The sequence below is a fragment of the Suncus etruscus genome, chromosome 1, assembly GCF_024139225.1.
Source record: "Suncus etruscus isolate mSunEtr1 chromosome 1, mSunEtr1.pri.cur, whole genome shotgun sequence".
Lineage (NCBI taxonomy): Eukaryota > Metazoa > Chordata > Mammalia > Eulipotyphla > Soricidae > Suncus > Suncus etruscus.
In genome coordinates, this window is record NC_064848.1 from 25,874,001 (window position 1) to 25,887,597 (window position 13,597).

The 13,597-nt window shown below is 35.5% G+C and overlaps 1 protein-coding gene across 1 annotated transcript in view; it reads right to left on the reverse strand.

Annotated features, from left to right (window-relative positions):
- KANSL1L (KAT8 regulatory NSL complex subunit 1 like) overlaps positions 1-13,597 on the reverse strand; it is a 107,401-nt gene that overhangs the window by 52,097 nt on the left and 41,707 nt on the right. The window contains 1 exon segment of the mRNA XM_049784344.1: positions 11,303-11,421. Coding sequence (XP_049640301.1) covers positions 11,303-11,421 — 119 coding nt within the window.

The window sequence follows — 13,597 nt, forward strand, 5'->3', positions numbered from 1 at the left end:
TTAACAGCTGTACTCATCACAGTTCATGACACATATTTCTTGTCACTGAAAGAAGACAGGTAGGGAAGAAAGAGAGCAACACCCAGTGTAATGCTTCAGATATTCAGTGTGGGGCTATCTACAAAGATTAAACTTCAGCATAGCAAGAACACAGCAAACACAACAGGGAAGCTAGATAGAAGTTCACCAAGATTATTGAGTGAAAATAATTTTACTGAAGGTGTCACCATATTGAGTGTTTAATGAGTTCAGAAGGATGGCAAAGTAGTCAGCAAAGTATGAGAACAATACAAGAAAAATACATTCAGAAGTGACAGAAATGAAGAATGTGGTTGGTAATATTAAAAGCACAATAGAAGAACCAGAGAGGTCAGCAGATAAAACATTAGCTTTGCATTTCAGTGGACCTGGTTTCAATCCTGGGACTTCTTATTTAATCTGGCACTGACAAGAGTGATCTGAGTGCTGAGCCAGGAATAAGCCTTAAGCACCTCTGGACTAAAACAAACTAAAACATACAGAAATCCATAATAGAAGATCTGAGCAGGAAAGTAATAAATAGCTGAGGAGAAGATTGAGGAGCTCCAAAATGAGATGCAGGAAACCTCTGAAAATTGCAGAAGAGGGTGCTGGAGCGATGATAGCACAACACTAGGACATTTGCTTTGCACTCAGCTGACCTAGGATGAACTCGAGTTTGATTCCTGGCATCCCAGATGGTCCCCCCGAGCCTGCCAGGAGCGATTTCTAAGTCCAGAGCCAGGAGTAACTCCTGAGTGCCATTTGATGTTGCCCAAACACCCTTTCCCCCAAATTGTAGAAGAAAAAAATGTTTGCAAGGAAATGCTCAACACATCAGAGAATGAAATGAGGTAAAGAAGATTAGAAGAATCATAGGAGTCTCTAAAGAACAGTGAGGCAAATTCAGTGGTTAAATAAATCATAGGTAAGAATTTCCCAGAGATAAGGAGGACATACTACATTGAGATCCAAGAGATGCAAAGAGCACCAACAAAACAGATTCAAATTGAAAAAATGTTAGGATACATTATAATCAAAATGACAAAAGCCATAGCAAATAGAAAATTGAAAGTGGACAGTCCGGGGCCGGGCGGTGGCGCTAAAGGTAAGGTGCCTGCCTTACCTGCGCTAGCCTAGGACGGACCGCGGTTCGATCCCCCGGCATCCCATATGGTCCCCCAAGCCAGGAGCGACTTCTGAGCGCATAGCCAGGAGTAACCCCTGAGCGTCACTGGGTGTGGCCCAAAAACCAAAAAAAAAAAAAAAAGAAAGTGGACAGTCCAAAAAGAATCATATCAAAGGAAATCCTTTAAGATTCATTCAACTATCAAAGACAATAGAGATGAGGCCTAGAAGAACTGGCCCACTATATGAAGCTTACTACAAAGAGTGGTGAGTGCAGTTAGAGAAATAAATACACTAACAACTATCATGACAATGGTAGTGACTGAAATAGAATGACTGTCTCAAATACAGGCAGGAGGTGGGGGAGGATGGAGATGGGGGGGCAATGGTGCTGGGAAGGTTGCACTGGTGAATGGGGGTGTGTGTTCTTTTTTATAACTGAAACCTAACTACAAAGATGTTTGTAATTGTGGTGCTTAAATAAAGATATTTAAAAAATTAAAAAGATTCATTCAACTAGATTATCATTCAGATTTTTTAATGATACAGCATTTTATGGATTGACATCAGTTTAAGGAATTCATAGCTGTAAAACCAATTTTGCAAAAATTAAAGAAGTAGACACTATTAAAAAGAAAAGACACACTATTCAGCAGTTTCCCACTAAGCATGGCATTCTCTCAAGGTAGGTATGATTGCTCTCTACTAGATTAAGAAAAGTCTGTTTACTACTAATTAACTAAGATTTCATACTCCAATAATTAATTAATGTTTCATTTATATTGAACATTTTATTAACTATTTAGGAGATTTTGTTAACCTACAGGGATTTACATTACAATCTTTTATGTACTGATGAAGATATGGTATTTTCTAAAATAAAGTCAAAATCTACTTTTTAATGCCAAATTTCCTTTTTAGATAAAATACTTTTATGCTTTAATAGGCTTAATCAAATTTTTTAATTTTTCTTAATTCTGTTCTGCTATCTGTATATTTGTAGGATTTATCTATTTTATGTTAATTTTGAAATATATTCACATATAAATACTCAGATACGTCTATAAAATACCTTTTTTTTTAAAAAAAGTATCTCCTTATTTACAATTTACAATTTTGTGAAATTTTAAGAGTTCAAGCTTTATCATCTGTATGTGTGTACAGGTGTCAACATCCTCATAATAACTTTTTTTAAAAAAAATACTCATGTGATTTATAAAAACACACACTAAGGGAACAAATGTCCAAAGTCCTTAAAAATGGATTTTATTTACAGAATAGAGCTTATGGGGCCAAAGAGATAGTCCAAAGGGTAGGGCTCGTCTCTTGCACAAGGCCCAATCCAGGTTTGATCCCGAAACCCCATATGGTCCCTATGCACTGCTAATAATAGTTCCTGAGTGAAGAGCCAGGAGTAACCCCTGATCATCACCAATATGGACCAAAAAACAAAACCAAAATAAACCTGAGCTTACATCAGTAGAAGTGATATGAGACTCTTGGGACTGGAATGAAGGGAAGCAAGATTCCCAGTGATGGGTGTGGTGTTGGAATGATGAATGCAAACATTATTTTTCTGAAAATTAAGACAAAGTTTCTCAAAATTTTTTACCTAGTCTAGAAAATGGGAGATATGGTTTAGATTCATCAATATAATCACTAAATTTTTCCTTATAGAAGATATGCAGTTTGAAAAATTTGTTGATTACTAAGTAAATTATTTTTACAAATATACAGCTATAATACTCAATAGTTCATAAAGAGTAAATTTCTTACAAAAAATATCCTAGCTGTCATTATTGAAAACACAAGAAGGAAAGTTTTTATTTCCATAATGATTTCACAAATCCACCTAATACAATTATAAAAACCATTTCAGAGGCATCCAAAAGTTCACAGTAAAGAATTAACATAAAATATGCAAATATTGTTTCCCATAATTGGGATGTAATTATTAAAATATTCTAAGTTTAAAATAATTACTTTATGTGTCAATTTGATAAATCTGCAATCTAATTGCAGTTTTATGTGATTTCAGCATGTCAATTTGACTGAAGTTATTCAATTATGATATTTAATGGGAAATAGTGATTGTATTTTCATGCAGTAATTAATTCTGTTGGATATAAATGAAAATGGTATTGATTTACTGGAAGTTAATTTTTATATAATATTATAGGATTCACTAAAGCAAAGTCACAGAAAAAAATTCTAGAAATTATTTCATTTAGAAAATCACTTTCTTAGCGATAAACCCCATTAAATATATAATAATTCAGTAACATCTTCATAAAAATGATCATGAAAACCAAAACCTATCTATACAATGTTAAAATATAATGCTCCATTTGTTTGAAAAACTGAGACAGTTCCTAGTGGCTTATCTTAGACCTGGTACTAAGATTAATAAACCCAAGGAAAGCCAATTGTATCATTTCTAAGACACTGTCCTTAAATAAGAGTTGGCAGCTGGGTATCAATGTATTCTAGAAAAGAAAAATGTCATTTTTGTGATCAAAAAGTTTTTAAAAATATCCTGTATAACAAATGGATAAATGAGTATTCCAAGAAATAATTAACCAAGTGAATTTGTTTCAAAGGCACTTTGGGAGCAGACCATTAGGATATTATAAAAATGATCTTAAATGCTCTGTTGCAATAATGATAGTTGTACAGGGGAGTCAGTACCTATTTGGTAATAGGGGACCACATGATACAAAAGGAGATCAACTTAAGAGTTTCTGAGATCCAAAGCAAGCATTCTACTAATGAGCCACATCCCCAGTCTAGCATTTTAAAATGTTGCATCAAACAGAAACTCAAGATACCAAAAATATGAGACTGATGAAGAAAAATAAAATACACATATGATTTAGCAGAAAATTGCTCTACTTGAAAAATGCTATCCTTCGCTTATGAGATTATGTATCTAAAAACTGAATTATAACGAATGCGGTCAAAATTGACAATTTTTTTTTGTTTTGTTTTGTTTTTTTGTTTTTTGGTCACACCCGGCAGTGCTCAGGGGTTACTTCTGGCTCTATGCTCAGAAATCGCCCCTGGCAGGCACAGGGACTATATGGGATACCGGGATTTGAACCACTGACCTTCTGCGTGAAAGACAAACGCCTTACCTCCATGCTATCTCTCTGGCCCCAAAATTGCCAATTTTTTTAAATAACAAAAAAGCTCTTAGATTTTATTTTTTCATTTTTATTTTTGTTTTTGTTTTGGGGCCACCTCCTGTGATGCACAGGAGTTATTCCTGACTATGTGCTCCGAAATCGCGCCTGGCTTGGGGGACCATATGGGACACAAGGAATCGAACCACGGTTGGTCCCAGGTCAGTGAGTGCAAGGCAATTGTCCTACCACTTGCACCACTTCTCCGACCCCAGAAGCTCTCAGACTTTATAAACAAAAAGCCACATCTCTAAATAGTTGAGAGATCTTATCTATTTATGTATTTCAATAAAAATGAGAAAGTTAACGTTTTGCTTATCTGATTTCTCATCTAGAATAAAATTAAGTAGATGGAAATAGGACCGTAGGATATATATACATATATATACATATATATATACATATATATACATATATATACAGAAGAAGAAAAATATTAAAAATATTTTATGGAATGTTGATTATGTTCAAGAATCTCTAAAAGGCAAAATTCATATAACAAATACTTATTTGTACCCTTTCATATTACTTATGCTGATCTAGTTGCTAGAAAAAGTAATTTGTTAATAGACAGTTTCCAATTTCACGAAGCATATTTTCTCATTCAACAAGATAGAAAATTAACCATTAAAATAAAATCATAAGGGCCCGGAGAGATAGCACAGTGGCGTTTGCCTTGCAAGCAGCCAATCCAGGACCAAACGTGGTTGGTTTGAATCCCGGTGTCCCATATGGTCCCCCGTGCCTGCAAGGAGCTATTTCTGAGCAGACAGCCAGGAGTAACCTAACCCCTGAGCACCGCCGGGTGTGACCCAAAAACCAAAAAAAAAAAATCATAAATGCCACATTTACTATCTCATATGATTATCACAACCCAGAAAGTAACTTTTACTTATCTGTGACTAATAAAGTTGCCCATTATCAAAATGCTATGAAAACATTTGATCAGTGTTTAAAATTATACATCTTTTATATGACACTTTGTAATTGATGTTTTTTCCCCAGTAGAAATCATGACAGAGACCATAATGATGAGAGACAGTATCTGTTCATCTAACATTGTATATACAGTATCCATTTCAAATCTTAGCACAATAAAATCCTACTGCAAATATTTGTTGATTACTAAGTAAATAATTTTATATATATGCAGCTACATATAACAGTAGACAATATAGTCATTACTATTTATGTATTAACTTTCAAAGACAAGTGAATTAATAAGTTTACTATTATCTAAGAAGGATAATTTATAATTAATTTTATTGGACACTAGAAAATGATATTCACTGTCTATGAATTTGGGCAGGAAAAAACATTAACAAAATGACCTTCCTATATTATACAGCTAACATCACCATGATAAAAAAATAAACAGACAGAGATGCTACAAAATAAGAAAACTAGAGACCAACATCCCTGATAAACACAGATGCAAAGATCCTCTACAAAATCCTAGCAAATAGGATCCAACGCCTCATCAAGATCATATACCATTACCAAGTAGGTTTCATTTCAGGAATGCAAGGATGGTTTAACATACATAAATCAACCAATATAATACCCCATATCAATAAAAGAAAAAATAAAAACCATATGATCATATCAATAGATGCAGAGAAAGCATTCAATAAGGTGCAAAAGCCATTCATGATAAGCCAATGGAAAGTATTATTCTCAATGGACATAAACTAAACGCCTTTCCTTTAAAATCTTGCATAAGACAGTGGCAAAATAAAATGATGGCTGCCAAAAGCTAGAAAAGCCAATGGAGACTGTTAAATTACAACTATGAATTTCAGTACAGAATGCTAGAGAAAAAATTATCTTCTGGAGATAAAAAAATAATGAAGATAAATTAGTTACCCAACAATGTGAGTGAATATAACACAACTAAACTGTATATTTAAAAATAAGTAAAATAGTAATGAATGGGCCAGAGAGTACAGTGGATAAGGCACTTGACTTGCATATATAGCTGATCCCCAGAATCCCATATGGTTCTCAGAGCCCTGTCAATCCTAGGCTCAAGAGCTCAGTGTAAACCCGTGCAGGGGTCTCAAACTCAATTTTCCTGCGGGCTGCAGGAGGCAAATTCGGGATGATCCTTGAGTGCAAAGTCAGTAGTAAGCCTTGAACATTGGGGGGTGTGACCCAAAAAACTAAAACAAAACAAAACAAAAAAAAGATTCCTCTAAGGCAAGACCACAAAATGTTGTACGGAGTTTGAGACCCCTGCAAGCGAAGCCAGGTGCAGCCCAAGAAACAAAAACAAAACAAAACAAAACAAAAAAACATGAAGAGTAATAAGGTAGACAAATAGGGAATCCTGTGGCAATAAATTTCAGGGAGTCATGAAAAATACTAAGAAATATTTGTGAGGGCCCGGAGAGATAGCACAACGGTGTTTGCCTTGCAAGCAGCCGATCCAGGACCTAAGGTGGTTGGTTCGAATCCCGGCGTCCCATATGGTCCCCCGTGCCTGCCAGGAACTATTTCTGAGCATACAGCCAGGAGTAACCCCTGAGCACCGCAGGGTGTGGTCCAAAAACCAAAAAAAAAAAAAAAGAAAGAAATATTTGTGAGGGGTCGGAGAGATAGCACAGCGGTAGGGCGTTTGCCTTGCACTTAGCCAATCCAGGACAGATGGTGGTTTAAATCCACCTGCCAGGGGCAATTTTTGAGTACAGAGCCATGAGTAGTAATCCCTCAGCACCACCAGGTATGACCCCCAAAACAAAAAAAAAATTTTTTTCCTGCCCCCAGATTGGGGATGCCAGATTAAATCCTCAAAGAAGAGATATATCTGGACATAATTTAACAGGAATAAAGGCCAAGAATACATTATAAGAGGACAGTCAGAACTCAAAATTATTTTTGTATAACAATGTTCTAGCAAAGATCCGTTATTGTATAGAAACTGTCAAGCTAAAGTAAATTATAAAAGATTTACATAATCAGATTTATATAAGCAACCCCTGAACACTTCATTCAAGAAATGCTCTAAATTCTTGTGCTCTCCATTTTTTTTTTTTTTTTTTTTTTTTGGTTTTTGGGTCACACCCGTTTGACGCTCAGGGGTTACTCCTGGCTATGTGCTCAGAAATCGCTCCTGGCTTGGGGGGACCATATGGGACGCCGGGGGATCGAACCGCGGTCCGTTCCTTGGCTAGCGCTTGTAAGGCAGACACCTTACCTCTAGCGCCACCTTCCCAGCCCCGTGCTCTCCATTTTGAAGTCTGTTGCTTCCTATTCTGTCTGCATGTATAACAGATTTCCTTTACTAGGTACTTCTCTGCTTTCTTATTTCCTAAATAAAACTATTTCACTATTCCAATTTCTGAAATTATTTCTGCATGAATATTTCATGAACTAAAGGGGGGAAATAATAGGTGAAGATGGGATCAACTTTTTCCTGCAAAAATAATGTGGCCACAATTTCTACAGGGGAGTAGGCAATTAGGGCACATACTAGACTGAATCCCTAACACCATATGCCTCTAAGCATCACTGGATATAAAACTGGAGACTGCAATAACTTCTCTGGCTCTGGGTGTCCCTGACATTGTAGGGCTCCCACAGTACCATATTTTAGGCTCTAATATTAAACTGTAGACCCAGTTAAGTGGCTATAATCAGGCATGGCAACTGGGATACATGAGCACTTTGTGAGATTTTCTCATTTCCCCCAAAAAGAAATGTAAGAAAACTCAGAAGGCAGAGACTAGTTCACAGACTTGATGGTCCGAGGTAAAACCTGATGGCTTTATTATGAGGCTGTTAGGACTTCATTATCTGTGCCGCGTATGATATCTGGGAAAAAGAGTTTAAGACTATTAAAATCCTGACATTTGGGGACACATTACCCAGAAAAAACAGTAAAATTTAATGTCATGTACATTTTTCAGAATTTTTAAGTTCTTATTCAGATGTTAATTTTACCTTTATATAATTAAAATACATTTTCATATTATAAAACAACATTTATATACTTCACAGAATATCTTCACAAAGTACTTTGTTGTTAAATAAAAATAAGTTTAAGGACTAATAATAAGCAGGTATTGTTTTTTTACTTCTTGAGCCACACCTGGTGACGCTCAGGGGTTACACCTGGCTATCCACTTAGAAATTGCTCCTGGCTGGGGGGACCATATGGGACACTGGGATCGAACTGTGGTACATCTTAGGTTAGCGTGTGCAAGGCAAACGCCCTACTGCTTGCACCACAGCTCTGGCCCCAATAAGCAGGTATTCTTAAAGAATTTGAATCTGACATTCTTTCTTTTAATTATATTTACAAAGGAAATTAACTACTGAAAAAATAGCAAAATATAAAATAAAATTAGATTAAATTTTATATTATACTCCAAGGGGGTCAAAGTCTTATAAAAAGATAAATTCCATTGTATCACAGGTATCTTTGAGTTAAAACAATTGGGATCAACTTTTTCCTGAAAAAATTATGCAAGGTTTGTTTTATCATGTAATAATGCAAGATTTGTTTTGTTTTGTTTGAGGGCCACACCTGGTAGTGCTCAGAGGTCACTCGATTCTGCACTCGGGAATTACTCGTGGGCTCAGGTTCTAGAAAATTAACCCAGGTCAGCTGTGTGCAATGCAAGTGCTGCTGACCTCCCTTCAAGCCCCTGGGCCACAAAGTTGCCAGTTCTGATGTCTGTCTGCCCTCTAAACCCAAAACTGCATGGACATAGCATATTTGAACAAATACACATTTTCTCAATATATGTCAACTATTTCTGAAGGTAGACCATATATAGCCTCAGAACGCAATTCATTCCAATAGTGTACCTTGTCAACAATTTTCTTAGCATACTCAAATAACCTTGCATGCTTTTAGAAATGCAATGTATTACTGGTCACCATTTGGTAGAAACAATTCAACAGATCATTTCTCCACTAACAGGGAACTTTAAGCTCCACTATTAACATCCAGAAAATGCAAATAACAATGAGGAGCTGCATTTAAAGATAGGAAGAAAAATTTAGGCAATACAAGTCCATCAAAATGCTTGAGCCTGGTTGAGGAAGAACTCAAATACTCAATGCATTGGCAACAGAGAAATTAAGCAATTAATAAACAAGAAATTCAACCAATTCAAAAAAGTATTCTAAGAACATGATAGAATACACACAAATGGAACTGAAGGGGCTAAAGAACATGTAAGCAAAGCCACAGAATAAGAATCGCACAGGAGAACCACAATACAATAATGTCCTTTCTAGTCCTATGCTTTTAGCAGCACTATTTACAATAGCCAAAATCTGGAAGCAACCCAAATGCCCAACAACACATGAGTGGCTAAAGAAACTGAGGGACATCAATAAAATTAAGTCACAAAATTTGCCTTTGCATAGATGGATATGGAGACTATGATGCTGAGTAAAATAAGTCAGAGGAGAGAAATAAACACAGAAGTTTCAGTAATCTGTGGTAATTAAGAAAAATAAAAGATGGGCCAGAGCCATGGCACAGTGGTAGGATGTTTGCCTTGTAGGCAGCTGACCCAGGATGGACCTTGGTTTGATGCCCCCCAACCCCGGAGTCCCATATGGTTACCCAAACCAGGAGTGATTTCTGAGCGCATTGCTAGGAGTAACCCCAGAGCGTCACCAGTGTGCCCCCCGACCAAAAAAACGAAAAGAAAAGAAAAAGAAAAGGCAGTATAGTAATAATACCCAGTGAGGTCTGGAAAGACCAACCCATGATATGAAGAAGGACCAATTCATGATATGAAGCTTACCACAAAGAGTGGTAAGTGCAGTTAAAGAAATAGTACACTAAAAACTATAATGACAGTGATAGAGTAATACTATGTGGCATATATTTCCCCTTGTTACATTTTAAATATTTTAATATTAAATAACAATATAAATATTTTCAAAATACTATATTACTCATTCCTTTCTAGTAAATCAAAAATATCCACATTATAATTTTATTGAAAAACAAATTAGATGTGTGCAAAACATAATCTTATTAGCCTCTTTAATTCTAAAAACATCCTTAAAAAGTTTAAAAAGAAAAGAATATTAACTAAAAAATATGTATAGCTCCCCATAAAAAATGTTAATCAACAGTCTGTCTATATTGTTCCTAAAAGCTGCTTGGAAAAATCATGTTCTATTTTTATATTTCTAATATACCAAATTGCTAATGATTACAGAAATGTTACATTTGGAAATTAAAATAAAGAAATTATAAAACTACAACAAGAAAAATAAGTAAAAGTTAAGCTAATTGTTTTTTTTTTTTTTTTTTTGGTTTTTTTTTGGTTTTTGGGCCACACCCGGCGGTGCTCAGGGGTTACTCCTGGCTGTCTGCTCAGAAATAGCTCCTGGCAGGCACGGGGGACCATATGGGACACCGGGATTCGAACCAACCACCTTTGGTCCTGGATTGGCTGCTTGCAAGGCAAACGCCGCTGTGCTATCTCTCCGGGCCCAAGCTAATTGTTTTTAATGACATTTATCGGTCATATGTAACAAAACTCTATCTAGGGTCTTTTTTCTTTTCTTTTTTTTTTTTTTTTTTTGGCCACACCCAGTGACGCTCACGGGTCATTCCTGGCTATGTGCTCAGAAATTGCTCCTGGCTTGGGGAACCATATGGGACACCAGGGAATTGAACCCCAGTCCGTCCTAGGCTAGCACCAGCAAGGGATATGCCTTACCACTCTGCAACTGCATTTTATTGGTTTTAGTTTCAAGAACATAAAATTTCCTAAAAAGTTTTCTTGCTTTTCTAGTTTTTTAGTTTATTTTCAAGTTCATAGCTACCTTAATTATGACATTTTAATATATAATTATATAGCTAATTAATTATATATAATTATATGTTTATGTTTGTTTACTCTCTGAGAGCAATTAAGAAAAAGCAGCTATAATATATCAAGTTCAAAACAAAGAAATTTTAAAAGATTTAGATGATAAATTTGACCATTGATACCTACCTTTTAGAAATTCCATTAGTCAGACACTTATGACTGCAGGATTTTGAGAGGGGCGATGAAGTGGGAGACAAATTGAGAGGGGCGATCAAACTATTGATGATCTCAGTCAGCTGTGCACTCTGTAAAAAACAGTACATCTTTTACTAGTGCTAAACAAAGAAGAGAAAAATATTTATTCATAAAATATTTTAAAATGTTCCACTTTCCTTAGAAAAATATACCTGAAGACTTCATTTTAAAATTGCCACATTGTTTAAAGTTCACTTTTAAAATAACCATACAAATCAATTCATGCATTTGTTCCGTGTTGCACAGTTTATACCAGCATAAAATTCATTTTAAATCACTTAAAATTCTAAAAAAATATCACCTTTCAATTTATGAGCCAATTATCTAATGATACAAACAAGTATTAACTTCATGAATCAGTATTATTTTTTTAAATCATTATTAGCCTACAGCTCAGCCTACAACTCCAGTTATTTTAACTGGAAGCTCTTAAGCTACTTGAGATATGTAAATAAGTATTATTTGATAAACAAAATATTCTTTTTTGTTTTTGTTTTTGGGTCACACCCAGCAGTACTCAGGGGTTATTCCTGGCTCCAGGCTCAGAAATTGCTACTGGCAGGCACGGGGGACCATATGGGGCGCCGGGATTCAAACCAATGACCTCCTGCATGAAAGGCAAACGCCTTACCTCCATGCTATCTCTCCGGCCCCAACAAAACATTCTTATAACAAAATTAGAGAATCAAATCAATGAATTACCTGATCTGTATTTAAGTTCTACTATGGTCAGTGAATATTAACAAAAGGCCTTTTAAAAAAATAGGGGTAATGTCAGTGTGGCCACAACTCATCCCTAAATTGTCTTTAGCAACAAATAATAAAAAAAAACTTATATTTTTAAAATTGACATATAAAGGCACATTAGCATCTGCTTCAGAAGCAATGGCATTTTCATTGAAATATACTAACAGTATAGATAAGGACTGCTTCCTTTTTCTCTATTCTCCCTAAGGTAAAGCCATTAGTTTTGGTCTCACAAATGATGCTGGTACTCCTATTATCAATGAACAAAATACTCAATGCTCTTTGATTAGCAAACTGGGCATTGTCACAGGACTATACTAAGAAGGGCCCTGTGTTTGTTAATACTAAATATTCCTAACAGAGAACACATAATTTAATTTTTTATTAGGCACCACCACAATTAGCAAACTTTGGTATTACCATATTTCATTACATAATTGTCAAAGTTTTTTTGTTGTTTTTGTTGTTGTTGTTGTTGTTATTGGTTTTAGGTCACACCTGGCAGAGTTCAGGGGTTACTCCAGGCTTAGGACTCAGGAATTATTCATGATGGGCTTGGGGAACCATGTCAGGTATTCTATTCAGGATGGTCGCATATAACCAAACATCTACCTTCTGTACATCTCCCTGGTCCCAACTTTCATAGATTTTATGACAAAATTATTTTTCATAAATAGGTACAGTTTTGACCATTTGTGTAAAGCCTTTTAAAATAACTGTACCAGACTATAGTGATAGCAGGGTAGGGTGTTTGCCTTGAATGCAGCAGATCTAAGTTCAATCCTTGGCACCCCTGTATGGTCCCTAAATATTACCAGGAGGGCTCCCTGAGATAGAGCCAGGAGTAAACCCTGAGCACCATTGGGTGTGACCCTCCAAAACAAACAAGCAAATAAATAAGTAGAACTGTAATCATTGAAAGAAAACAAAAGATATCACAGGGTATGATCATTATATGGTGGTGACCATTATATGGTGATGAAATATTAGCCAAAATAAAAAAATGGTAACTGCCATTAGGGAAAAAAATAAAATCTAAGAATTTGTTTCCACGAAAAAACATTTATTATGTGAGCTAAAGATAAAGCAGAAGAGACAGACCAATAGTTTTACTGCTGCTGGTATGAAGCAACTAAGATCAAACTGAAAAGAACTTGACTACAAGGTTAAGGATGAGGGAAAGAAAAAATATAATTAGCATTGTTTTATTTTACTTTATTTTATTTTTTACTTTTAGGGACACACCTGTAGGTCAGAAATCACTCCTGGCAGGCTCAGGGCATCATTTGGGATACTGCAAATTAAACCTGGGTGGGCTGTGTTTAAAGCAAGTACACTATCTGCTGTATTATCTCACTCTAGCCCCACTAGAACTATTTTTAAAACACCACTTACACATCACTTATATTGGAATTTGAAATCAGATTTACAATTACACTATAACTTACAGGATTATAAACTACTAAATACTTTAACTCA